The 27,379-nt window shown below is 36.5% G+C and overlaps 1 protein-coding gene across 6 annotated transcripts in view; it reads right to left on the bottom strand.

Annotated features, from left to right (window-relative positions):
• The window catches only part of ADD3 (adducin 3), a 119,287-nt gene that overhangs the window by 4,431 nt on the left and 87,477 nt on the right, over positions 1-27,379 (bottom strand). For 5 of the 6 annotated variants that reach the window (XR_002829084.1, XM_006088112.3, XM_006088111.3 and 2 more), the window contains exons 2-13: positions 26,006-26,226; positions 15,389-15,527; positions 14,062-14,213; positions 13,059-13,139; positions 11,870-12,019; positions 11,248-11,391; positions 11,037-11,135; positions 9,730-9,912; positions 8,876-9,133; positions 7,451-7,570; positions 6,917-7,003; positions 1,297-1,420 (exon numbers count right to left, since the gene is read on the bottom strand). Coding sequence is in view for 5 of the 6 variants with exons in the window: in XM_006088112.3 (XP_006088174.1) it covers positions 1,297-1,420; positions 6,917-7,003; positions 7,451-7,570; positions 8,876-9,133; positions 9,730-9,912; positions 11,037-11,135; positions 11,248-11,391; positions 11,870-12,019; positions 13,059-13,139; positions 14,062-14,213; positions 15,389-15,527; positions 26,006-26,200 (1,732 nt within the window). In the remaining variant the exon portion in view is untranslated. Of the gene's footprint in view, positions 1-1,296; positions 1,421-6,916; positions 7,004-7,450; positions 7,571-8,875; positions 9,134-9,729; positions 9,913-11,036; positions 11,136-11,247; positions 11,392-11,869; positions 12,020-13,058; positions 13,140-14,061; positions 14,214-15,388; positions 15,528-21,275; positions 21,300-26,005; positions 26,227-27,379 lie in introns of those variants that run through there. The other variant, XM_006088114.3, reaches the window with a different exon arrangement.

The following is a 27,379-nucleotide window of genomic DNA, read 5'->3' as shown; positions in this document are numbered from 1 at the left end:
GACCCTCACCCCATGGAGGTTTGGCCAGCCTGGGTGAGGGGCTGATGGCTGTTTTCAGGCTGGCCAAGCCCCCCGGCGATGGAAGCTCCCAGCCTCTCCTTTTTTTCTTTTTCTTATTCTGGGATTTATTTACCTTCTATAATTGAAACTTTGTTGCCTTCAGTGGAGCTCAGAGCCGGCCTCGGCAGGCAGGAAGCTTGGCTTCCTCCATCACTGGAGCAACCAAGCCTCCTGCTTGCTCCAGTTCCATGGCTGCCGGCCACCATCTTAGTTAGGTTAATATGCATATAGTCGCTCTGATTGGCTGGTGGGCATGGCTTAAGGCATAGCGAAGGTACGGTCAATTTGCATGTTTGTCTTTTATTAGATTAGATTAATGGGTCAGGATGACTCCCTTTTGTGACAAAGATACTAATACAATGATAAAACTTCCTTAGTTCTTCCTACTTGATACCTAACATGGACAAAAATTCTTTAACTACTGGTTCTGTTTTGCTTTGGGTGAAATTTTAACTGTATATTGTAGATGCTCTAAAGCATAGGCTCACACCCTCTTTTGAGATCACAGACTTCTTGTCCCCCACCTTAAACCCCTTTCCCCAAATATTATACACAATTAAGCATATATTTTTAAGACTGCTCATGTACTGTTTGAAGTTTATCCACCCAAGACTGAGAACCCCTGGTTTAAAAAATCTCTTATTCTTGAGAAAATGGGACCTTGTATTCTAGCTGGGTGTTTTCATTAGCAATTCTAAAATATAATCCTGAACTCAGAACTCAACCTAGAGTGCCCATGAGCTTAAGAAAAGTCCCATCAGAACCCTAGCAATTTGCTTTATATTTTGATTTTGAAATTATGATATTAGCACCTTGAGATACCTAGGAACAATAGAGATTTTATAAAGCATTAAAGCCACATACTTATAAATCTATAATTATATCAAAGTTGAAAGTTTTTAAAAAATCACAATCTCTGAAATGTTCAAATCTATTAACATATCTACATTTACTTTAGCTAGAAATTCTTTACTCATCTGGGGATTTCACTTTACTTTAGACTTTTTACTACTAATCAGATTATTTTCTGAGGAAAACAGTTTTTACTACATGTTAACATACATGGTCCATGGCAGCTCTTTAAAGTTCAGCCTCATTTATACTCAGGACTGGGAGAGATGACAGAATAATCGATTGTGAAAGAAACATTTCAAAAAACATTGACTGCCATCCAACTCAAGATGCTTCATTGTTAATAGTATGGTTATCCTAGGCTTAATTTAAAAATGAACTAACCTTCCAGGCCTTGCTGTTTACGTTCGATTGTCTTCTTATACTCTTCAAGTTCTCCTTCTGTGAGATGGCTGAAGGGGTTGGGAGGAGCTGGTGGGCCAAGATCATCATCTTCGAATTGCATGGTCTTGCAAAGAAAAACGTCAACACATTACCAAGAGTTTTACTTACATCTATATACTGATTTACGTATATATACACAACTTCACACACACATACATACACATATATAAATGTATGTAATGTTTGTGAACCTTATAACAATCATAAGAAATGATAGAGCAAGATTCTTTTTAAAAATATTCGTGTGAAGAAAATCACTTCATATACAGATATTCACTTGTCAGACAGTTTGTAATTTTGTTCCCTGCCCAAGGTGCAATGCTAGGGACTACATAGGGTCCCAATTTAAAGCAAAATCCAACTGCAAAGGAATGATGAGATCTTGTGAGCCCCACAGCTCCATGTTGTAATCTATATCACTTTAAGAAACTTACCAATCATCAAAATGTCCATACTACCCAAAACAATCTATAAATTCAACGCACTTCCCATTAAAATACCAACAGCATATTTCACAGATCTAGAACGAACTCTCCAAAAATTCATCTGGAATAAAAAAAGACCCCGAATAGCTGCAGCGATCCTGAGAAAGAACAAAGTAGGTGGGATCTCAATACCAGATATCAAGCTGTATTACAAAGCCACTGTTCTCAAAACTGCCTGGTACTGGCACAAGAACAGACATATAGATCAATGGAATAGAATAGAGACCCCAGAAATTGGCCCAAACCAATATGCTCAATTAATATTTGACAAAGGAGGCAAGAACATACAATGGAGTCAAGATAGTCTCTTCAATAAATGGTGTTGGGAAAATTGGACAGATACATGCAAGAAAATGAAACTAGACCACCAACTTACACCATACACAAAAATAAACTCAAAATGGATAAAGGACTTAAATGTACAACGGGAAACCATAAAAATTCTAGAAGAATCCAAAGGCAACAAAATCTCAGACATATGCCGAAGCAATTTCTTCACTGATACAGCTCCTAGGGCACTTGAAACTAAAGAGAAAATGAACAAATGGGACTACATCAAAATAAAAAGCTTCTGCACAGCAAAAGAAACCATCAACAAAACAACAAGAAAGCCCCCTGCGTGGGAAAACATATTTGCCAATGTCATATCTGATAAGGGCCTAATCTCCAAAATTTATAGGGAATTCATACAACTTAACAAAAGGAAGATAAACAATCCAATCAAAAAATGGGCAAAGGATCTAAATAGACACCTTTCAAAAGAGGACATTCAGAAAGCCAAGAGACATATGAAAACATGCTCAAAGTCACTAATCATCCGAGAGATGCAAATCAAAACAACAATGAGGTACCATCTCACACCTGTCAGAATGGCTATCATCAACAAATCAACAAACGACAAGTGCTGGAGAGGATGTGGAGAAAAAGGAACACTCGTGCACTGCTGGTGGGAATGCAGACTGGTGCAGCCACTCTGGAAGACAGTACGGAGTTTCCTCAAAAAACTAAAAATGGAACTCCCATTTGACCCTGTGATCCCACTTCTAGGAATATATCCCAAGAAACCAGAAACACCAATCAGAAAGGATATAAGCACCCCTATGTTCATAGCAGCACAATTCACCATAGCTAAGATCTGGAAACAGCCTAAGTGCCCATCAGTAGATGAATGGATTAGAAAACTGTGGTACATCTACACGATGGAATACTATGCTGCTGTAAAAAAGAAGAAATTCTTACCATTTGCAACAGCATGGATGAAACTGGAGAGCATTATGCTAAGTGAAATAAGCCAGTCAATGAAGGAAAAATACCACATGATCTCACTCATTTATGGATAATAAAGACCATTATAAACTTATGAACAAAAATAGATACAGAGGCAGAGCTGCCTCAAACAGACTGTCAAACTGAAGCGGGAAGGCCGAGGAGGGTAGTGGGGCAGAAGGGGGGGGTGAGAGATCAACCGAAGGACTTATATGCATGCATATAAGCATAACCAATGGACATAAGACACTGGGGGGTAGGGGAGGCCAGGGGATTGTCAAGGGCAGGGGGGAAAAGGAGACATATGTAATACCCTTTGTAATACTTTAAGCAATTAAAAAATATATTTTAAAAAAATAAATAAAATGTAGTAGCTTAAAACAAAACAAAAAGACATAATATGTATTTCTTATTTTGTTGTAGCTCATGATAAAAGATTAGAAAAACTGGCAAAAAAAAAAAAAGAAAAAAGAAACTTACCAGGAAAAACATCATTATAAGTCTCAGGAGTCTTTTCATATGCTTGCTTTCTATTCTGTACTGTCAGTCTCTTCGTTTCTTAGAGACAGAGTTTTTCTATTACCAGTCCCTGGTATAGAGTAGTTTCTAAATAAACTTTTGTTAATGTCTAGATTAATAAATAGTTCTTACAAAAAAAAAAAAGGAAAAAAGAAAAAAGAAAAGAAATGATAGAGCAATATGCTTTACTTAAAATACTCATATCAGATTAGTGCTTTTAGACTACTGATCCAATGGACTAAAATTGCCAGTGATGTTTCCTCAATAAGCCTATATAGGTCAATTTAAAAAAAAAATAAAACTAAGCTTAAGTTCTAATAAGCTTCACATAACTACAAAGTATCTTAAAAACCAAGAATTGCTGCATTTCAGAAAGCCTTTGTAAAAAAGTATTAAATGAAATGGTACCAAAAGAACTTCTTTAAATTTCCTATGAAAATAAACTTGTCTTTGCTCTAGGAAAGGAATTAATGAGATTTTTACCTGGCAGATTGAACCCATGAATTTTTCTCATGCATTTAAAAAATATATTTTTATTGATTTTTAGAGAGACGAAGGGAGAGGGAGAGAGAGAAACATCCATGTGAGAGCTAAACATCAATCAGCTGCCTCCTGCACTCTCCCTACCAGGGATCAAGCCTGCAACCTGGGCATGTGTCCTAACCAGGAATTGAACCAGCAACATTTCAGTGCAAAGGATGATGTTTAACCCACTGAACAACACCAGCCAGGGTGAACTCATGCATTTTTTAAAAATCCTTCCCAAAACTCCACTAAAATGAGTAAAGGAACAACAACAAACATGGTATAAACTTTTAAGGAGAAAAGAATGAGAGAGAAGACAACAGAGGATGAGAAATGCTAACACATTTTTGGAAACTGGAAAGAAAGCAGGTGGAAGAGTGGGTAGCAGAGCTGAGAAAGTAGAGCCTAAGCCCGGCAAAGAAGGATGAAAATAAGAAGCATGCTCATTTGTCCTGTAGAAAGGCTCAGAAACTAGAGGCATCAGGTACCACAGAAGGTGGTGGGGAAGAAAAGTGAAAAGTGGGACAAATTAAAAGCCTGAATAAGGAGCAGATTCTCAGGTCTCCTTTCCTATTCCATACACGAAGCATTTACCTCTCTCCCCTCTCTGCAGAAGATCAGAGGCTTAGACTTAAGAACAACTGATTAGGGAACACAAAGCACAGCTGAGGACTCCCAGAATGCTGGTGGGAGACTGGCAGGAGACTAAAGAATTCTCCAAATAAATCAGTGGCCCCAGATAAAAGGACAGACATTAACATTTGGGAATTTCCCAGAAAAACAACCTGGTCCACGTCCAATCATCCTGCAGGAAGCTCACCCATCCCCACGCTCTGCACACACCAGAGCTTCTGACTGGCTCTCAGTACCTCATTCTTAAGAATAAACAGACTACCACAGATTGCTAGACACTTGAGGAAAGCTTCAAGAGAGGGGGACCAGGACAAACAAGAAAAGAGAACTCAGAAGAAACAAAGAAAATAAGGGCAGCTGAAGAAAATTTAAAATTGATTCCCTAGAGCAACGAGAGAAAATACTGTAACCATAAAAGAACAGGATGTTATTTAAAAAACAAAAAGAAAAAAAAGAAACATTCAGGAAATAAGAAGTCTAAAAAATTTAAAAAAACAACAACAAAAAACAGAAATTTAAATAGAAGGGTTAGAAAACAAAGTCCAAAGCAAACCTCCTAGGAAGTAGGATAAAAAGATGGCAAGTAGGAAAAAAAAATCAGAGGCTCAGTAAAAGAGGTTCAACTAACAGTGCATACTGACAGAAAAAGAAAGAAGGAGGAGGGAAAAAACTATTGAAGAAATACTTAAAAAAGGTCCCAGAATGGAAGGATATGACTCTGCAGATTGAAAGGGTTACTAAATGCTAAGAGCAACAACTAAAATGAAATCTACTACAAAGCATACCATCATAAAATTTCAGAAAAGCACTGATGTAAAATAGGTCCAAAAGAAAAAAAAAAAGCAACTACACAAAGGTACATGAAATCACAATACTCTCCTACTTCTCAACAATAACATGGAATTAGGGGACAACAGATACTTTTCATATTTGGGGGGAAAGTTATTTCTACACTAAAGTTCTATATCCATGAAGACAGAATACAGGATTTCAGATAGTTACTGCTTATGTATCCTTTTTCAGGAAGCTATGACAGGATGCGCTCAGTGATAAAGGAGTATATCAAGAAAGCTGAAGACACATGATGCAGGAAACGGGACACAGGCGAGGTGCACAGGAATCCTCATGATGAGCTGTGCAGCTGGCCTGAAGAGCCATCAGTTCAGATCTGGACCAGATGACAGGTCTGGAACTGAGAGATTACCTGTTACCTTTGACTCCATGGAAAATGATATAAAGAGAAGCTCTATAATCCTGTTGAAAAGTTTGGGAAGAACTAATCCAGTGTACAGTACTCAAAGTACTAAGCTAATGATTAAAGAAGGTAATTATTAACACCAGGGGAGAAAAGTTGTATAAGAAAGGAAATGTAATCAGAGGATAGTATCTGAATCAGCAGTAAAGGTTAATAGTATAAACAATAAAAAACGATTTAACAAAAAAACTGTGATATAACCTCACTGGGAGAATGGAAAAGGAAAGTATTGTGTAAACAGGCTAAATCCCCGTCTTTCATAAAATAAGTCACTATCATCTTTCATTGATTCTCAGATGCACATTTCCCCATCTCTGACATTGGACTAATCTTATAACTGTCAGGGTCATTTCTTTTTTAGTAATACATAAAATAATGGTACTTCTTACAGTAGATGACATAGATTTGATGAAAAAAGTTGAAGTCTAAAATTGACAAATTAAAAAAAGCAAAATAAAGGTGCTCTTTAGAAAAATGAAGGTAGTAAATGCTAGAAGCAAGTCCTCGCCCCTGGAAATTGGAAAATGAAGGTGTCTTATTAAAAAATTGATTTCAGAGAGGAAGGGAGAGGAAGAGAGAGAGAGATAGAAACATCAATGATGAGAGAGAATCATTGATCGGCTGCCTCCCGCAGGCCCCACTAGGGATTGAGCCCACAACCTGGGTGTGTGCCCTGACCAGAGTCGAACCGTGACTTCCTGGTTCATAGGTAGACTCTCAACCACTGGGCTGAAGGTGTCATTTTAAGTGTTATGGATTACTTGACTTTTAACTTGTACTTATATTAACTTTAGTAAAAATAAATATTCATGTTTAAAAAGCAAAGACATTAATGTGATGGAAGAAAAGCAAAGTGCATATGACTTCATGGACTTACAGATGGAGGCTTATCTACAACAATTCCAGCAAGCAACTGAGATTGCGGTCCTGCTGTTTTCAGGTCATATCGGTTTTGTTCTCGAATCTAAATCGAAAAACAAGAGCAACAAGTTCTTGGGGGCAACTATACAGATGATCTTTACTACCTGACCACACCCGAGAAAGGGCCTCTTTAACCTCCACCTCCATAAAGCCCCGCTTTACCATCCTAACAACTCACATTAACCTCCTCCACCCTTCTTGACATGTGACTTCCTGTTGTCGTATATTGTTAAAGAACTACATTTTTCACTAAACCATAGCTCTTAAAAGCAGAAATAGGTTTAATACTTCTTCCCCATGTGACTACCCTCACCAGTGACTACCACAGAGCTGGAAGTATTTGGTACAAGCTAAAATTATACTGAATTAAATTTAAAATTCTTCTGGATTCAAACTCCTGAGCTTAGTATTAACCAGATCCAATCACTAATGATGTAAACATAAAACTGCATAAAAACGCCTCTCCTGGGCACAGAAGACTATGTCTTACCTTGTTTCTCTTTTCTAGTACGTCATTTGGGTTTGTGTTTAAAGGAACAAACTGATTTGGATCTTCAATTTTGATAGGTGTTCCACTGCTAAATTTAGAAGAGTCCTCTGCTTTCATCCACTAAAGAATAAAAAAATTTCTAGCATGAAGCTTTTTGTTAAGGAAATATGTTCTGTTTAGTGACTCAAGGAGGGAGCGCATATACTGCTAATATTCTTAAGAATTTCACTAAGCAGCATTTAGTGGTCAATTAGTGTATATCTCACACTAGTTAGAAAAAGGCTCACAATCAGCATTCACTTAAAAAATATTATTAAATATTCACATGAATACATACTTTTGCTATGTACATTTTTGCCTTTTAGCATTTTAAATATGATGCTGAAAATATTTCAAGCAGACATAAAGCTTGATCATACAATAATTCACATTCAGAGAGAGTTGTCACTTGCATTGAATTTTCAACTAATGATGGCTAAGAAGTCACCAAAAAGGACTCAAGGAATCTTTTAAGATTTAATTTTCCAGACTTCAATTTTTATTTTTGGCTGACAGAAAATGCAAAGGCCCTGACCAGCATTTTACAAAGGTGATAATTTGGTAGTAATCTATGGAATAATAGAACCACAGGGATTGAGGAACCTTATACAATTCTTGTTTACCCCACATTACATCCCCTAAAAAGGCAAATATTCATCAAGATTCATGATGGCAGGATATCTGTCTCTGTCAATAAAATTAATTCTGAGAAACATATAAGTTGAACTATGTTCTTTAACTAGGAAATCTTATAGACTAGGGAAAAACACTTTGATGACTAGGCATTTCCATTTTAAATGTTACTGATGTATATGATAAGATGAACTAATTCTGAATATCTAGGGAATATTTGGTGATAGTCACTCTAAAACTATAAACAAATCTGAAGCAAAATGCTGAAAAAGATAAGAGAACCCATTTCTCTATCTATGAGATGCTGCATTAGCTTAGCTTTGTGCAGTAATTCCTGAAACTCTGGCACGTTGGTAACTTTTATAGTTCTGATTCACTGTTACAATACAAACTACAAAGTGGTTTCATGTAATGGGTAAAACTGCCTGTATTCAAAGGCAGATTGCCTGTATTCAAATCACTTACAAATGATTAGTTAACCCCTCTGTGATGCAGTTTTCCATCTATAAGCTGGGGGGTCGGGGGGCGGGCGGGGAGTGGGGAGAGGTGTAGAGAAACAGCATCCTCTCCATGTTAGGAGAAGTAAATGAGATAATTCATGTAAGGAAAGTGTCTTGCACAAAGTTAATACCTGATATAATTATTGTTAACATTATATTCTACTTTCCCAATATTTTTGACATGGAACATTCAATTCATGAGTAACTCGGCAAAACATTTAGTAAAGGCAAACCATGTAAAATAGTGGCATACTGTGATTTTGGTCCTGGGACTGGTTTCCCCATTCCGAGACTCCTCAGGCACATTCACTTTCATGTAAGTATTTGGTGAATTCAGCCATCTGGTTTTCTCACGCTGCTGTTTCTGTGCCATGTATTTGAGAGGAGAGAGTGGTACTGTATCGTCTTCAAAGGAAAAAGCAGTCACAGTTGCTGGAATTTCCACTTCACTCTTGTGCCTAGGCTTCTCTCGAATAAGAGGATGCCTATATGCATAGCCTGTCCTATATCCCTAAGGAGGAAAAAGTCACATTGGAAGCAATCAAACTTGTACCAAACACAGCATCTGGATTCCAATTCTTTAAACAAATGATTCAAAAAGACTCCTTTGTTGAAAAACAAATAAAGAGGAAAACATCCTTCCAAACCCCACATTACACTCGAGTTGAAATTAAGCAAATTTCAAGATCTGGTCAAAACTGATTCCAGCTGACAATATAATTTCCAAGCACACAACTGTTTCTGACAAAGGTAATTTCAAAACTGCTGACCAGAAACATTTTTCCTAGCTATAAGCTGGTTTTCTGGAGGCCAAATCACAGTGTTCATTGAAGTCTTTATTCCTGGGTCTGAAGGCAATCTGCCTCTGACCCTTAGCAAAAGAGGGTAAAACCTAAGATAAGATAACATTATTAGGTTCCACTGTTTAATTCTTAAAAATATGTTAAGATTATACTTGAATGACACCCTAGGGTTAAACTCTCCTCCTGGAGGAGTGAGGAGCAAGTTCCAAAACAAAAGGGAGATGGAACCATCTGCTCCTGAATCGGGAGGTATGAAATCCAAGTTTATGTTCCACTTTTTTTTTATGTTCCACTTTTCACCTACCAAATTGTCCAGAGTCCTCATCAGTCCTTCAAATTCAATCTCGCCAACCTTCCATTTTTGATGGGAACCCATGTTCACTCCCCCTCCTCCGGACATTGCGATGGTGTGAGTGAAAGCTTTATACTTCTGAAGATCCAGTACAACCAGATTGTCTACTCCACCTGCCCCTGCTAATGCCCGAACCTGCAACCAATGCAAAGCACACACAGGCACAAGATGTGAACACTATAAGGAATATTTTACTTTTAAAAAGGCACACTTTCAATCTAGCAAATATCTAATACTTGTCAGACTATTAACACAAAAAATAAGGCAACACATTTATGAAAGTAGACAGCTGAAGTATCTTTTTCCATATATCTGAAAAAGATACCTGACAGGACTCTGATCCTCCCTGATTTAAAAACAAAACAAAACTAAATTTAACTCATCTTAAGAAACTAAATTCTCCTGCCAAATTTTAAAGTTCTTTTCTTGCAGTTTTACTATGGCTATCTAGTTAAAACTTTCACTGAAATTATAATTTTAAAGGAATACAGACATTATACTTTGAGTTTAAGGCTACTTAGGCAGAAGAAGTCAGTTCATTATCTTAATTTACTTAAGCTCTGCACAGTTTCATTTGAGAAGAAGCGGAGGGAGTATTAAAGCAAAAAAAGAATTGGTTAAGACAAGCTAAGTTGGTAGAAAAAGTGCCCCCCCTTTTTTGTGGCCCTTCCAATAAATTAAGATTATTACTACTTGCTTCAAGAGAACCTGCTTGATTTTCTTGAAGAGAGAAATTAGAGCCATTAAATACATTCAGCTTCTCTGAGGAAAAAAAACTGATTAATAAATATTCAACCTTTTATTACAACAATGAGGCTGAGGCTATGGAATAGTTGGAAACTGCGTGAGTTCTTAAAACTTCTATCCCCATTTTTTACCCTCTTTATAAAAGTGGCCACAACACATCACATCTTTGATGATTGGTAGTTGCCTTTGTGTCTCAATTAGCATTACACCACTAGAGGTTGAAAACAGAGAAATGTGCAATTATATTATCTTAAAAAATAGCATTATAAGGAAAATAATCTTTATGAGGCCCATAGATTTGTGTGTGTGTCTATATGTGAATTTTAATTTTCTTTTCTCCTATTTTTAATTCAAGGGATAACTGAAGTAAAACAGAACTTCTCTTAAAAGACAAAACAAAACAAAGTCACCAACCAGTAAGACTTCAGCAATAAGTAAACATGAAACCCAAGTCAACAAGCAAGTTAACAAAGCAAAAAAATAAAAGGGGGGTTTTGAATAATTATTCCTACCTGAATCTCACAGGCCATCTGCACATTAAAAATATAATGAAAAGCCTCCTCAACTGTTTCTCCAAGTGCTACCACACCGTGATTTCTGAGTACCAGCACCTAAAATAGAATTCCAAAGCAATCACTTCAAATAACTGGCATAGTGCACACTGGTTTCATCAACAGCAATAGCAACAAAAATAGCTCCTTAGATAGAAACTCTACTACACACCTTACAACTTGGCCCCAGAACTTTCTGCAGTTGAATTCTCTCCTCCTGTTCATCAAGTGACCCTTGATAGTCGTAATAGGCAACATCTCCCAGGATCAGGGACTCTTGAGAAATTGGAAGGATTCCACATTTCATGGAGGATACCTAGATGATTGGGTCCATGCCAAGATAACATATTCAGTTACTAATTACATTTTCATAGGAACCGGATTCTTTAGCCAGCTCAGGAAACATTGGCCTATTCAGTGTGTTCACCATTCCAGCCCACCTCCCACTTTAGTTTTTTGCTTCTTCCAGAAAAAAAAGAGGACTTAGGGTATCCAACACAATTTAAATGCCATGCCAACTATTGTGCAAGAAGTGTTACTGCAAAGAACTCAATGACCCAATTATTAAACTGATTAGTTAAAAGATGTAAATGCTATCTCTCTAGTTGTTTCCTAGAATGATAGCATTTGGGTCAAAGGGCCTTTTGATTTCTGGGTATGCAGAGGATTATTTCAAATATAATTTTAAATGGTGGGGTCTGGAAGAATGTGATAATAGAATATCATGTAAGGAAAGCCATGAAAATAATACACTTCCTAGAGTCATTGTTGGTTTTGGCCCTTTAGTGACTTACAGCTGCTGTTGCAAGGGTATGGATGTGTATCACACACTTAACATCAGGACGTGTTGAATAGATTGCAGCATGGGGACTGAATCCTGCATAGTCAATTTTCAAGTTAGTACTTCCCTGATCAACCACTTCTCCTATTATATTGACTTTCACCTAGAAAAATCAGAAAGACATTGAATTGGTACACATGTATCAAAGTTGCCTGTGTTCCACAGTTAAAGCATGGGCATGGCAAACTTTTTTGTCAAAGGTCACATAGAAAATATTTTAGACTTTGTTGGCCTCTATTACAACTACTCAACTCTGCTGCTGTAGTAAGAAAGCAGCCATGAACAACTATAAAAGAATGGGTATGGCTTTCTTCCCATAAAACTTTACAGAAACAGGTAGTCTGCCACAAAACTTAGTATTTAGCAAGAAATACAGTTTCTAAGAAACTGAATAACTTAAGCTCTTCAAAGGTCTGGACAAATCTGGCATTTACTGAACTGGCTGGAAAACTTCCATCTGCTAATACTGCAGCACCCAGAACCAATGTGGTTCCTGCTGTTCTGGAGGCCGATGACTGTGGCTAGGAGTACAGTCATGGACAACTTAAATGCTAGGTCAGACCTGATTTTCATACCAACTGAACTTTAAATATATCTATGAAACACAGATTGAATGTGTGAGTACTAGTATATATTAAAATTTTTTTTTATTGATCTCACAGAGAGGAAGGGAGAGAGAGAAAGAGATAGAAGCATCAACGATGAGAATTATCAATCGGCTGCCTCTCGCATGTCCCCTACTGTGAATCAAGCCTGCAACCAGGCATGTGCCCTGACTGGAATCGAACCATGACCTCCAGGATCAATGCTCAACCCCTGAGCCATACCAGTAGGCAAGTGTATTTTTAAAAACAATTCCCAGAGTGCAGAGTGGAAAAAAAATCTGAAAAGATTCCCTTCAAAATATGGACAGGTTAACTGATAAGACCAACTTCTTCTTAGTCTCTTCAACTACCGTATTTTTTTTTTGAACCCTAAAGCTTTTCTTACAAGTCAACATAACTTGCCAAGTTTTTCTCTGTTCCCTCATAAATGTTTTTTTCCATCCATACCTCTTATTGTTCTATCCTGAACTAAAAGCTAAAAAACCTGTCAGAAAATAAGGAAGCACAGAAAAAGTAACACAGGAATGAAAATTATACCAAATTGGAGGCTGTGGCTTCAGAAAAAGACAGGCCTCTGGGAATTAGGATAATGTGGTCTTGCTCCTTACTTATTCTTACCTGGGAGAAAGAAAAAAATAGGGAATTACTGTGAGGTGTTCACATTTTGCAATATAAACATGACTACAAATAAGTGAAAGAGATCTGGGGGAGAAAAAACAAAGCAGATATTAAAGATGTGCAACATAAACCTTTTCCTGAATGGTTTTCTCCCCTCAAACCTCAAGTACTTGCTAAAAAATTCTGACATTAGTTTCTCACCTGCTGAACTTACCTAATTTGGTGGTTCTAAGGTTGCTTAGCGTCAGCTACTTCATGTATAACAAATGCCAACATTATTCAATCGAATGTGGTAATAACTATACTCTTGATTTACAACATGGAAATTAAGGTAAAATGGGCAAAGGAAGGAGGACAGAGTCTCTTCCTAGGAAGGAATTAAGGTGGAGATTGAAAGGGCAACAGAATGGTCAGGAGAAAGGGAAGTTATAGGAAGACTGCATGTCGCATCTGTGCTATTTCCATCACACAATTATTTTCATACTTTTTTGCTTCCAAATATTGTCTTGCTACCAAGTATGGCAACATGAAAACAAGATGATCATGAATGGGAAAAATATATTAAAAAAATAAAGGCCAGGGAGGATACTTCCTTAACCACTTCTATTTTCCCTACCCCTAATACTTTTTTAATGTCACTGATGCTCAGATACAAATAACATGGAGAAAGAAAATTCTGTCAGAAGGATTTCTTCCTGTATAAGTTCTACAACTGGTTTGAATTAAAAGACCTCCACAGATAGTAAATGGAGATGCTGGGGTAATTGCAGCCTCTCCCTTTAACTCAAATTAAGACTGTGATCCAGCAAGCGAGGCTTAGAGAATAAAGTCGGAAAACTGGACTTCTGAGTAAAGGTGAGAGGAGTATAGTTGCCTTTTAGTTAGGATTTTAAACAAAGGAATAGAAAGCCCAAGAACTCACTGAGATGTATGTGTTTGCCAGGTGTGCCCATCCAAACAAGTCGACAAGTCTGTACAGGCTGGCAAGTTTACAGCGAGTAAGTTTCTCTCCCTTCACGTAGGACGATGTATCTGCCCCAGGAAGATCATTGATAGGTGTGACCATGCCGAGACCTAGAAGAGGAAAGATCATGGAGAGAGATTCAGGTCAAGTAACCCCTTACCTGGGAATTAGTTGCTGAGAAGCAGCCTGAGTCTCAGTGCCCAGCCTTGTACATAATGATCTGAAACTTCTCAGCCCACACAATGTTTCATTAGCTTATCTTCCTTCAGAGAAATACACTGAGAATAAAAACATGCATCAGCTATCTTCTTTGCTGTTTCATCTACATGTTAGGGAGTGGCTTGTTAGGGAGTTAGGCTCACACTACCGGGGAAAAATGGTCTTATGACCCCACTGGTGAAAGTGTTATTAGTACTGAGGTTATTGTTAATTTTATGATGAAAAGATCACAACAGAAAGCTACTTTTAAGATATCCCATTTCACTTTAATTCAACGAAAAATATTTAAGATGGAAGAGGATACATTTAAATAATAGTCTGGCTCCTGTCCTCACCAAACAACAAAAACTAGTCTTGGTTTCTAATGACTCAGTTGCTATGTTCAACTTTTGCTGTCTCCATTCCCTGTGACACCATGTACCACCTCTGACTCTAATGTGAAGGCATCCATGACAGTCCCTCTGGCACTCTGTGTAACTGCCTTGGTATTGCAGTGAGTTCTACACACATCTCTCAGATGTAAAGTGCTTGAACTTAATGCCATAATTCTTGATATCCTGAATGCTCAGCTCACCAACTTGGTGCTTTCACAAATCTGTTAATATAATGCCCTAACCCCTCTTTAACACCAAGTTCTAATTACTCCATCCTCTAAAGCTGGGTAGTTTAGGCCTCTCTTTAAAGTTTCCTCAGTCCACTTCAGCCAATAACCAATTCCAACTCTGAACTCATAGCATGATGACTTGTTAAGGGTCACTGGACAATTGCTTATGAACTGCTTTGTAATTTTCCTCTATAGTTATCTTGCAGTTTTAATCTTCTGTGCATTCATGGTATGTGTCCTCAACATAGGGAAGAGACCACATCTTGTGACTATTTTGTAATCCTCACAAAGTCTAGTGAATGCCTGATTGATATGAAAAGTGAGAGATTCTAACACTGTTACTCTAAGTATTAGATGTTTAAACTTAAGGACTGAACCAGAGCAGAATATGTTGCTAGGGATATATAATGTGAAAGTAGAGACAAAATTATCATTTTTTAAAAACTTTCCAAACTGACATACTGAGGGGAGGTGAAGTAAAGCCCGAAAAAGAACTGGCCATGATGTAATCTGCAATCTGCTGTAACGCTAGTAATCCAGTCGGGTTTTGGCCTTTCTTCATCTGTTCTTGAATAAGGCATTCCAGGTCTTCCCGAAAGGCCTGCAATACACAGAAATAACCACTGAGCACACACATCTCTCCTGGAGCAGAACAACCCAAACACAACTTGCTGATAGAATTAATCTTTTTCCCTCCACCTCTCTTTCGAATGGGTTTCATCCAGAGTATTTTAAAACAAGTATAAAACACAAAATAATAAAATTAAAACACTGGAAGAAGCTAGAAACTTGCTTTCAGGGGAGAAAAAAACATTAAGCATTCTTAATCTCAAAATTAGCTATTATAACATCTACAATAGACAAGTACAGGTATAGTAAAAGCAACCAGAGCATCAAGTATGGACTGATAACTAAAAGAGATCTGTTCCTTGCCCAGCAGCCTCATTACCCAGGTTAGAATAGAGTCTCTACTTGAATGGGACATGACTCTTGACCACAGAGTCCCTCACAGCAAAAGTCTTCGCTAAGTCATACTAAATCATGGCTTCCATTTTAGTATTTCTATGGCAGTCACTTAGCCATGAACTCTGGAAGCAAACGGTAAGCAGAGTTGAGAACGGATTACTCCCCTTATGCAACACTGTGCTAAAGAAAGAACACTTTTTTCCAACTTTGGGTACTGCATGTTCCTGTTCTGGAGTTCTGTTGTATCTTTTCTTTTGGGGTGGGGCTGGGGAGAGGGTGGGGCAGCAAGGGGATGTGTGTGTGGCAGAAAGTGTTTATATAAATTAAAAATCCCAAACATTAAGGGGAAATCTCTATTTTAGTAACCCTTGAGTTGCTAATATAATTGATCGTTTGACACCTCTCCAAATCTTTCACATTACTTGAAATAGCTGATTTTGTTATTTCCATCACACCCAATTAACACTTACTTTACTAAATTCATCATTTGTTCTCTTGCTCATGTCTACTTTTATTCATTTTAAATATGAAGGCTCTTGCAATATAAATCATCTAAACCACGCTCTTCCATTTGAGGTTGGTTACATGTGTAGCAGAATGTCCTGCCAGAAACTGAATTCAATCCCCCCTCCCCCTCCTCTTCACCTAAGAGTGAGAAGGCAGACATTTGCTTTGGAATCACTACCTCCAAGAGGGGTAGGTGTGAAGACCCTGGAGATCACAGGGGAAATATTTCTTAGAAGGGTTGATCTCCTCTGAGTCACCAATAGTAGCCTTCCTCACAGGTTGGGAATAAGATCCCCTGGAATTCCTACTTAGATGTAGCCTTGCTTAGAGTATGGCTGAATAACTTAGAGGTTTTCAGAAAGAATGACTTTTCTTTCCTCTTTCCCTCTCCCTTTCTTTTAAAAAAAAATAATGGCATAAGAGCCCATAGTAGAAGGGAAAATGTGGTTCTGAGACTATGAAGCAATGCTTGTGTTGCTCTTTGAACAACAGCTGAGAAGCATCTGTGACAATCACTGAAAGAGCCGAGTGCTAATAGCTGTAATCTAGGAAACTCAATCATGGGGGGCACCCTGGAACACCCTGAGCTTAGCACTGGAAGAGGGACAGGGAGGTTTATCCTTCCCTGATGCACCATTGGGTCAATCGTGAACCTGCATCTTCTGTTGGACCGGGTAAGTCCACCACCACCACCATACGCCAGGGAGGAGCAGTGGCAATGGTGGACTCAACAGACTTTAGTGTGACTATTTCACATATGCAGACAGATGTGCACACCACATCTTGGATATGGAGGCCACTAATGAACCCTTTTGGACTATATAATAAGTCACTGAAGTTCCTGGGACAATTTAGGGGAAAGTAGAAATTCCAAGAGGAAGACGCTGTACTTTCCACTAATACAGCAGGTGGATGTTTGAGTGATTTATCTCAAATATACTAGCTGTGACCGTATTTGAATTCTGAGTTCATGGAGCAGTGTACACTAGTTAAATATGGCTTTTCTTTTACAAATTCAAGGCTTGTCAGATGAAACTCGTTAACACAATTATAAAAATTATAAACATCTAATTCCATTGTCTATATCTAGTTCATTTAATACATGATTTAAACCAGAGAAACTATCCTATAAAATCTCTTCAACAAAGACACATTACATTTATCAGAAAACTCCATTCATACATTTCTAAGACCTCATGAACATAAAATGGTTGTATACAGAGCTGTTTATAATGTGGTTGCCTTCATACAGATAAGTAACATGAGTATTTTACCACATTTAAGGCTGAAAAGAAAAGAATCTTCCAGATATACTCATTTATCTTTATATAAACTACAGAAAACTTCTGTATACCTGGCAATGGGTCAATCTGCTCTTCTGAAACTCTATCTTCTCTTTACAAGACCAGTGCTCTAACCCCTGAGCTATGGGGCCCACTGTTATCTTCTCTGTACAACAAAATTCTACTTAAACTTTTCTCAGTTCAAAGTAGCTGTAACCAATGTTCTTTGAGTCAGTAAGGAAAAAAAATTAAGGATACCTATTATATCACTAATTATTCACATTATAATAGCTCTGAAAAGTAGGCATTATTTATTTTATTGAATGCTGTTCCAGGAAGTACAGAAGGCAGATTCCGTAGATTAAAATGATACAAAAATAAAATGTGCATTATAAAAGTCAAGCTAATGAGAAATAAGTATAAGGAGGCGAGACAGAGCCAGGAATGAGGTTAAGACACAAAGTTCATGCTATAAGACTCTATGCATTCAATAGAGATGAGTCAAATTTTATCTAAATTCTCTAGCAGTCAACATGAATCAAAACAATCTTCTCAGTGTGCTGATTTACAATGGCTTTAAAGTTAAAATTAAAGAGAATCACAACTATTTGTGAAACTGATGAGACATTTCTGCTGGGTGAGATGAGAAAGCTAAGTAAGAAAGTTTGAAATATTTGTCCAAGGCCACATAGCTGTCAAGTGCCAGAGACAAGCACTCAGGTCAAATGGATTTTTCATTAGTGATAATGCTTTTTCACTATAATATATCCCACAATATGGTGAATACCATGCTACAGCTTCAGGATGATCCATGGTGTCATACAGGGGAATGTATAAGCCCTTCTGTAATCAACTAAGAGAAAAATATGACTTGCCCCTTTAAAGCTAGTGAATAGCATCCATAAAGTATAAGAAAAGAAAAATTTCAAAGTAAATAAAATTTCCCAAGCCTTTTTATATAGTTGACAGTGCTTCAATAGATAAGAATTCTTCTATTCCAAAAGATTTAATATTTTTTGTCATAACATTTATAACTCATTTTAATGTTTCAATGAAATATTATTCAGAACTTGCCTAGGTTATAATAATGTAAAATTACTAATGATATAAAATTGTTTCAGCTGTTTTTCAAAGCTTATCAATAAAATCATTAAACTTTCATTAAAATTTTTAAAATAAAATACTTATCGTTATGATAGATCATATTTCTACTAAAATTCAATGTTAGCAAAACAATCCTTTTTAATTGAATCAGTTAAATCTCACAACAAAGTCTTGAGATAGACAATGATTTGTTCAAGGTTGCACAGCTAATACATAATGAAACAAAGATTCCAATCTGGGCTCTCAGGTGGACACATGATCTTTCCTTAATTTTATCAGAGACGGGTTGTTATCACTGAAACCAAATACAACTAATAAGGCACCAGGCATGTTATGATCAGAAATACTGAGTAAATCTCTTAGGCTAGATTAGAGCATTAGGTTGAAATGACAGAGCAAAAAATTATATAGCAGCAGATTATATGATCCAGGAGTACTTGCCCTCTTACATCTAGGAATTCTCCCATCAAAGTAGAATGAGAAACTAACTTAGAGCAGGGCAGCAAGGTCACATGCTGGGCTTCTGAAGTCAGGTGAAAAGATCAAACAACACATATACAAACCACAGCATAAACTGTGGCTTCCATCTCAGATACAGAAGATCAGAGAGGAGGAAGTAGAGGGGGTTATTACACCTTGACTACATGAATACATGAATGTGAATACTCCAGGTTGCCATCAGGGTGATAGAATCTTTGAGACCTTCAAAACCCAAAATACAATTTAAGGAATTATGATTATAATATTCAAAGTGTAGCCACAAAAGCATAACATGTTTTAAATTAGCAATACTGTATATAACTTTACGTATACAATTTTCACAAAAATATTTGCTTACTATATTTAAGTGAGTTTCTCAATGTCACACAGCTAATAAGTGGTGGTGAACCCAGGTCCAAAACAACCATTGTGTGTATGTATGTATAAAAAATTGTATAAACAGATTGAAACTGGAAATGATGAGAAAATGGGCTGACCTCTAACTTAGACCAAAATAGTCTGCTATTACTTCAGGACTTCTATAATCTGTTATGTAATTTTTTTCTATATCTACCATTACCACCTTGTGCTCTGGTCTAGTCTAGGAGGTTCGCTCAAGTATTGTCTCTGATCACAACTTGTAGTTTTCTATTCTTGCTCAGAATATTCCACCAAATGAAAATGCTGGCTTCTACTGTTCCTCTATCTAATGAATTACCCTTTACTCAACATTCATCTTAAATGCCACCTTCTTCTTGAAGTCTCTCTTTTAATCACCTCATTTAGGAAAGATCTCCTTATTTCTTCTCTTTCTATCCTGTTCTGAATTCTTTTAACATTTGCCTATTCTACACTTAGGGTACCTACCATATGATTGTGATTTATTCTTCCTATTCTACTATACCACAATATCTGATGGCTGGACTGTCTTTTACATTCCTAGAGTCTCCCTGAGTATCTAGTTCAGTGCTCAATTAATAAAATTGTAAGTTAGAGTTTTCTTCTTATTTCCCTACATATAAGAAAAAAAAAAGAATGTGATCTCAATCTTGACTGAGTTAATGATAGCAAAGATCCATTTCATAGTTTATTAGTACTGAATCTGAATCTCTAGGAAACAGTCTCATCAGTCTATCACTTGAATGAGAAATTCCTCCTGTGTGATTAGGCCTGTCCATCATCTAATGGGAGAAAGTCATCTTTTTTTATGTAAGAAGTGAATATTCACTGAATGTTATAAATTTTTTAAAAGTCATTTAATTCTTCAACTCAAATAAAATCATACTTGAAAACTTGGTTTGTCCCCCGAATATTATAATTTGGACAGCTTCCTCATCAAATGCATGTCTAAAAAAGTATGATAAAAAATCACTAGATAAAAAACAAAATGTTTAAGTTAGAGAGAGGGTGCCTTAAAAGCCTTATCTGAATCTCATACCTTTTTATTTTATACATCTTCTGTCGATGTTGAGGGAGTGATCCTGTAAACTCTGAATTTATAAGGTATGGATAAAAATAAACTTATAAAAAACATAAAAGATTCAGAGATTTGAGATTTTTGTACGGTACGAGTATACTTTTAAGTACATACATATTTCTTTATACTATAAACCAAAAGTAGAATTAATTTGAAATGTCAGATCTGAAGGCTTCTGCATCTAAAATCAGAACTTTCAGGAGAAAGTGAAAGATTTTTAAATCACAAAAAAGAGGACCACTTTGATAAAAGAAACTGACCTGATGCAATTATCTCAGTTAAGGCTAAAAAGAAATCACATTGGCTAATTTATAAGTAATATCTAACTCATGGAAATCAGGTAGCAATATTGATAAATATCAGAGATGGATTTAAAATATCCACATGTGGATATTCTACATCATAAGAATTATTAGAGAGAAAAGTTGGAGCAAAAAGAAAAAAAAGATTACAGACTTGCTGCTCCCAAGGCACCCTACAATTATGTTATTAGATCTCTCCTAAGGAGGGATTAGGAGCATAACAAACTTACTTAGAAATTCTCCATTAAGAAATGTATTCATTTGGAAATAGATTACCACTGGTCCTGTTGAAAGGAGAAAAAACAAATAAACCATATTTTCTTCTGGATGGTCTTTCTCCTGTATGTAAGTCTTAATTAATATGAAGCTAAAGGTTAGAATAATATCTCTTTTTGAAACTGGTATATAATTAAAATGCAAACAGTTAATACAGAATACTTGCATCTTAAACTTCTAAAGTGCCCAGATAAATCATGGTGATTTTGACTAACTATTCTAATTAAGGCACAGTTCAATTTTAGGCCTTAATGACAGTGATATTCTAAAATGTATGATTTTGAAATTTCTCTATTCTTCAAAATAAGCGTATAGCATCACACATCACCCTGTCATGTGCCTAAATGCTCACCATCTACATTCCTGTTGTGCTATCTTTCAGAATAACATTACACACTTCTGTCAACTAGTCTAAATTGCTTCCTATAAGTGGTAAGGCTTAAGAACTTGCATTCTTTTTCTGAAACCCACCGTTTTCCACATTAAACAGTAAAGTTCAATAGGAGCTTGTTGGACAACATTCAAGTGTTTAATGACTCAAAGCCTACTCAGCTATTCATATACCCTTCATCCATGTATTCAGAATTTACCAAATACCTACTCTGCACATGTGCTATTAGTTTTTTAACTTACATACTTCAACTTTGATGAGGCATCATTTAATTACAGTGGTTTGCCATGAATGCTTCATTCTGAGACAAGGGGGAAAATGACAATCTAGGGTCTCCATAGACATGTAAATGAGGAGTATATTTGTCAAAGAAAACTTGTGGCTTCTCCCTACTGCATTAACAAAATCTCTAGCTAAAACCAGTTTCCTCACCAGCATTTAATTTCTAAGACAAATACTTTCTTAAATTAAAAAACATTATGACAAAAGGTCATGAAATTAAGTAATAGTTGGAGTCTGGATGAGACAAATTCTAAGCTCTTCTCTTATTTTCTCAGCTCAAGACAATAATGTGCTGTTTGTTGTTCAAATTTACAGGCACCAAAATGTCTTCTAACTAGAAACTCTTCTTGAGTGGGGTTAGATTAACTTGAGCAACAGAATTTGAAGATAAATGAAAAAATAATATATGGGTGAAATTATTTCATTGTTATTGAATGCTTTAAGTGCTACAGCTTAGTGGTTAAGGGTGTGAACTTTAGAGCTTAAATTTAGACCCTACCATGTAACTAAATTTGTAAAAACTACAGTTATTTAATGTCTTTAAGTTTCAGTTTATTGTTCATCTGTAAACTAGGGATATTAATACTTCTTTGATGGAGTTTTTGAGGATTAAATAAGATTCAATACATAATAGGTGCCTGGCACACAGTAAATCCTTAATAAAAAAAAAGTATTACACTTTGCTTTTATTGATTTCTCTCCTGATTTCCTTTCTTCCCAAATGAACTCACCATTTTAAACTTACCACTTACCAATTTGTTTCTTACAAAAACAAACTAGAAATATCTTTGATTTGTATCTTATTGGCTCTGAGTTTTGTCTAATAATGAACACCAATATTCACAGGAGGCCCATAGGTTTTAAAAGACTTTTAATTAGTAGAAACAACTCAAGCCTGGGCTTAAAGGAACAAAGACAGTCCAAAAAGACAAGAGGTCTTTGAACTCTAAAACCTCTACAAGAAAGAAGCAGGTTGAGAAAAATATAGTTGCCAACATAGGCTGCCTTTCAAGGAAAAGAAATAATGATTCAGAGGATAGACCCCAAACCCCAGAGGACTGAGCCAACAACTAAGGAGACTCATCCCTGGTAAGTAGAAGGACTGAGTCCTCAACAGGGGAACTTCTAAGCATTTGCCCAAATGGATTTCAGAATTGCTATGGGCGAGTTACTCCTTTATAACCCAATTTTCTCTTTTTTTTGAACAGGAATGTTATAGCATTGTCTTTGCCTGCCCCACCACTTATCTCTTTAGCTCTTTGTTCAATATACTTATCTCTTCAGTTTTTAGATCAATAGATTGAGAAGAGGAGCTGAACTTAAGGAATTATACCCCAGGACCAGATTTATACACCTGGACCAGATTTTGATGAGATTCTGGATTCAGGCATATAATATGGTACTGGAATGAGACTTTTGCAGGGGTGTTAGGAAAAGGTGGGTATTTTTTGCAGGTAGGAGGAAGGTAAATAAACTATGACAGACTGTAGTCTTTTAAAATAAATTGGGAACAGAGAGTGAACAATCCTCCCCTCATAAGGTGGAGATTAATTCCTGTCCTCTTGAGTATGAGTTGAACTTAGTGACTCACTTCTAACTAATAAACATGGTAAGCATGGTAGTGTTTAATGTCATAAAAGGTGCTGCAGGCTCCTCTTTGCTCTCTCTAGGATACTTTGGAAGAGAACGCTCAAACAGCCTAAGGTAAAGGTCCATGTGGCAAGGTACTCTGGCCTTTTGCCAATACCTATGTGAATGACCCTCGGGACCAGTCGAGCCCTTAGATGACAGCAGCCCTGGCTGATGTCTTGACTGTAGCTTCATAACAGACCTTGAGTTAGACCACTTATCTAAGCTGCTCTGAATTCCTGACCCACAGAAATGATGAGATATTTAAAGCTTGTTGTTTTAAGCTGCTAAATTTTGGGGTAATTAGTTATGTAGCAATAGGTAACTACTACAGGCCACTATGTATAATTTCCTTTGGTGAGAAGTTCGTTGTTAAACATGGCAGGAAAACAAAATTTTACACTTTCACAAACAAGATTTTAAATTCACTAGCAAAAATCTAGGGGGAAAATGATCAATCCACAATTCTTTTAAACCTTCTTTGTTACTCTCTGGGCTAAAGATTATCACTCTTGCTACATGAATATAGAAATAACAATCTATATATTGCCCCTTCCTCATTATTTTATTAAGTTCCCCAAGGCATAAGTAAAATTGATACTTTTAAGCCAAATCACAAATGAAAATACATAAATATTAAAAATTAGACAATCTACTCAAAGTTATGCTGTCTCTGGTTTAATGGGGAAATTATAAAACAAAAAACTTCACATGGAAATGTAGTGTAGTATTTCTTCCTTTTAAACTTTATAGTTAGAATTGAATGGTCCTTTTTTGAGCACTTCCCAAAGAAATCTCAGTATTTAATAATCCTGCACAAAATCTGAACTTTATCTCATTCTTTCAGTTACTTTTTACTATATATTACATAATCACTGAGCTAATAAGTTAGAGCTTAAAAATGGGGTTTCTTTAGAAGAGAAAATATATCTATTTTGATTCAAATAATTAACATGTCCTTCAAATATTTCTAAACACAGAAACTTAGGTTTCATAAAAGAAGGCACTTAACATTTACTCCTTCATGATGAAGTCTAGTTAATCTCTTTTCCATTGGGAAAGGGTTTCTTTAAGGGTTTATTTAAAGGATAGCTTTAAATTTAAGCTACACTTGTCCTAGCTGGTTTGGCTCAGTGGACAGAGCCTCAGCTGGGGACTGAAGGGTCGAGGGTTTGATTCTGGTCAAGGTTACATACCTTGGTTGCAGGCTTGATCCCTGGTCCCGATGGGGGCATGTGCGGGAGGCAACTCATCAATCGATGTGTCTCTCTCACATCCATGTTTCTCTCTTTATGTCTCTCCCCCTCCCTTCCACTCTCTCAAAAAAATTCAATGGAAAAATATCCTCAGGTGAAGATTAACACACACACAAAATAGTAATAACAAAATAAATTTAAGCTATACTTAAATTTCTCAAAGCTTGCATTGCTTTTATAACTTGTACTTGATTTTTATCTAGGCCACTAGTACAGAAGAATTGCTCAGAGTGGAATTCCCCTTTGGCTTTGGACTTAACCTCTGTGATTAAATTCACAAGGGCACAACAAAAATGATTTACCAGGGCCACCCCAGGCAGTTCTATGTCTCGGTGCTTATTTTAGTACCTAAGTTGGAAACCTAATATAACCCTAACCTGGGCATCATGTGTCTATGTGTGCTGAACTCTGTCTGCCTTAAGGGGACCATGACCTTCATTTTACATAAAGTTATGAATTAATTTTGCATCTTAAATTAAGCTGTTCTCTCATTTTCTTACTTATACATGACCTTTGAAATTCCACTAAGGGTAAAAAAACTTGAATATAATTTGTAAGGCTTGGATACTACTGTGCAGACAGAATTTTCATCTTGAGTTTAGATTGTAGTCCACTTGTAATCTAATTAGTTTGGTGTGTATGCATGCATGTGTGTCTGCATTAGATATATGTGACATGAGGCTGCCCAATCTCAGACCTCAAAAACCTTACGTCTTCCTATGCTGCTCTGATTGTCAAGGTACCCAAAGGAAGAAGAAAATATGTGCATGAGATATACCTCACTTCTTTCTTGGTTTCTAACACTTCAGTAATGACTTTCATTTCTTCAGAGATATTCAGTCTGAATTGGATGTCCTTTAGCTCAGAAGCATCTTTCAATGAAGCATTACATTCAGAAATCACCCAAAGAAAATTGACACCACCAAGACAATACTATTTTGTTATTAAAGCCTTGCAAATTAAATATTTAAATTAGGTGTGCATTTTGCTTCTGCAAGATTGGGGGCAACTAATCACTCTTCCTCCATCCCTCTTCTAAACTGAGAGTTAAGATACCTCCGACCTCATTATATCAAGGTTTCCAAAGAAGAAGAAAAAGTATAGCCTTCTTATTATTTCAACTCACAGGACTTTGCAAGATCTGAGTAACTCGTTTCCTCTGTTCCATCATATTGAAGTCTTGTCGTAGATCAGGAGACATGTTCCTCTCTCTGATGTATTCTGGGTCATTTTCATTGATGCGGTCAAAATACCTCTCTTTGTGAGGCATGCTGGGAGGAGGAGGAGTAGTGATCACGCCTTGGCTGGCATCTGAACTCATGCTTCAAGCCTGCTGATTCCCCTTATCTGTATTAATAAACACAAAGAAGGACATTAATGGTAAGGTAAATTCATTATGAAATTAAAATTTACATGGGTCAAGCAGAACCTCCCCCCTCCCCCAGCCCCTAGAGTTAAGTGGTAGCTTTCTTTAAAAAGTAACTTCTCAACAAAATATCAGATCAATTATTTAATTAAGGTAAAAAATGTCTTAGATTGTAATGCTAAATTGGAAATTGATATTTTCAGAGCTAATGGAAGCTTGTGGTTCAATTATAATAATGTCACCAACTGCTGTTCAATTTTTAAAGAAAGTAATGGTCAAAATACATACGCCACATCTAAAATGGCAAATTTTCACAATTAGTGAGTACTGTCAGTAAAGCTCTTTTTTCTCAGTTATGATGTTGTTAGACCAAACTTTGGCCAGATTTAAGACCCACTACATTTTGTAGTGAATATAATTTACTGACATGAGAGAAACATGCTTTAAGATTTTTAAATGATTCAACAAGTTCCCAGGGAAAATGTAGGAATTACTAAGATTGCTAGATTACATAACTTCAGCAAGATGGTACTTCAAAAATCCAAGTAAAGAAACAATGAAAAGCTATTCAAAAACCACATGAACAGCTGATTCACTTAATTATCATGATTATCACTGATACTAAGGATTAGTCTTGATTTCATGCTAGGGGAACAAATTCATTTGGGCTTTGCTACAACTGAGCACCTAACTAACTATAGCTAGATCAATAGGATAGTCATTTAATATTCCTCCCTCACCCCCACCTGGGATCTCTGTGTTAGAAGTTGAAGTCATCTAGCTTGGTGCTTTTCAAGTTGTCTATGATGGCCTTCGCCAACTTACTGTGAGCCAATATTTTTGTAAAATACAAAATTATGCATTTAGATGTCTTGGCAATGTCAAACTGCAATAAGTTTCTAAACACATAATATCAGTCTGTACTTGTCACAGACAGTCCAATGTGCAGACTGGTACTAGATCCTGAACCACACTTAGAGGAGCAATGACCTAGCAGAGAGCAATAGTCACTGCCAACTAAAGGAATGCTTCCTCAAGTTTTTAGAAGTGACATGGTAGTAAGCCTAAATCAAGAGAAAGGGAGACCACTGATGGTGTATTCCTTTTCCTAGTTGTTCTTTTGAACTGAGTATA

Source organism: Myotis lucifugus, unplaced genomic scaffold (genome assembly GCF_000147115.1).
Source record: "Myotis lucifugus unplaced genomic scaffold, Myoluc2.0 scaffold_44, whole genome shotgun sequence".
Lineage (NCBI taxonomy): Eukaryota > Metazoa > Chordata > Mammalia > Chiroptera > Vespertilionidae > Myotis > Myotis lucifugus.
The sequence above is the reverse complement of the archived record's forward strand: the minus strand, read 5'-3'. Positions and strand labels throughout refer to the sequence as shown.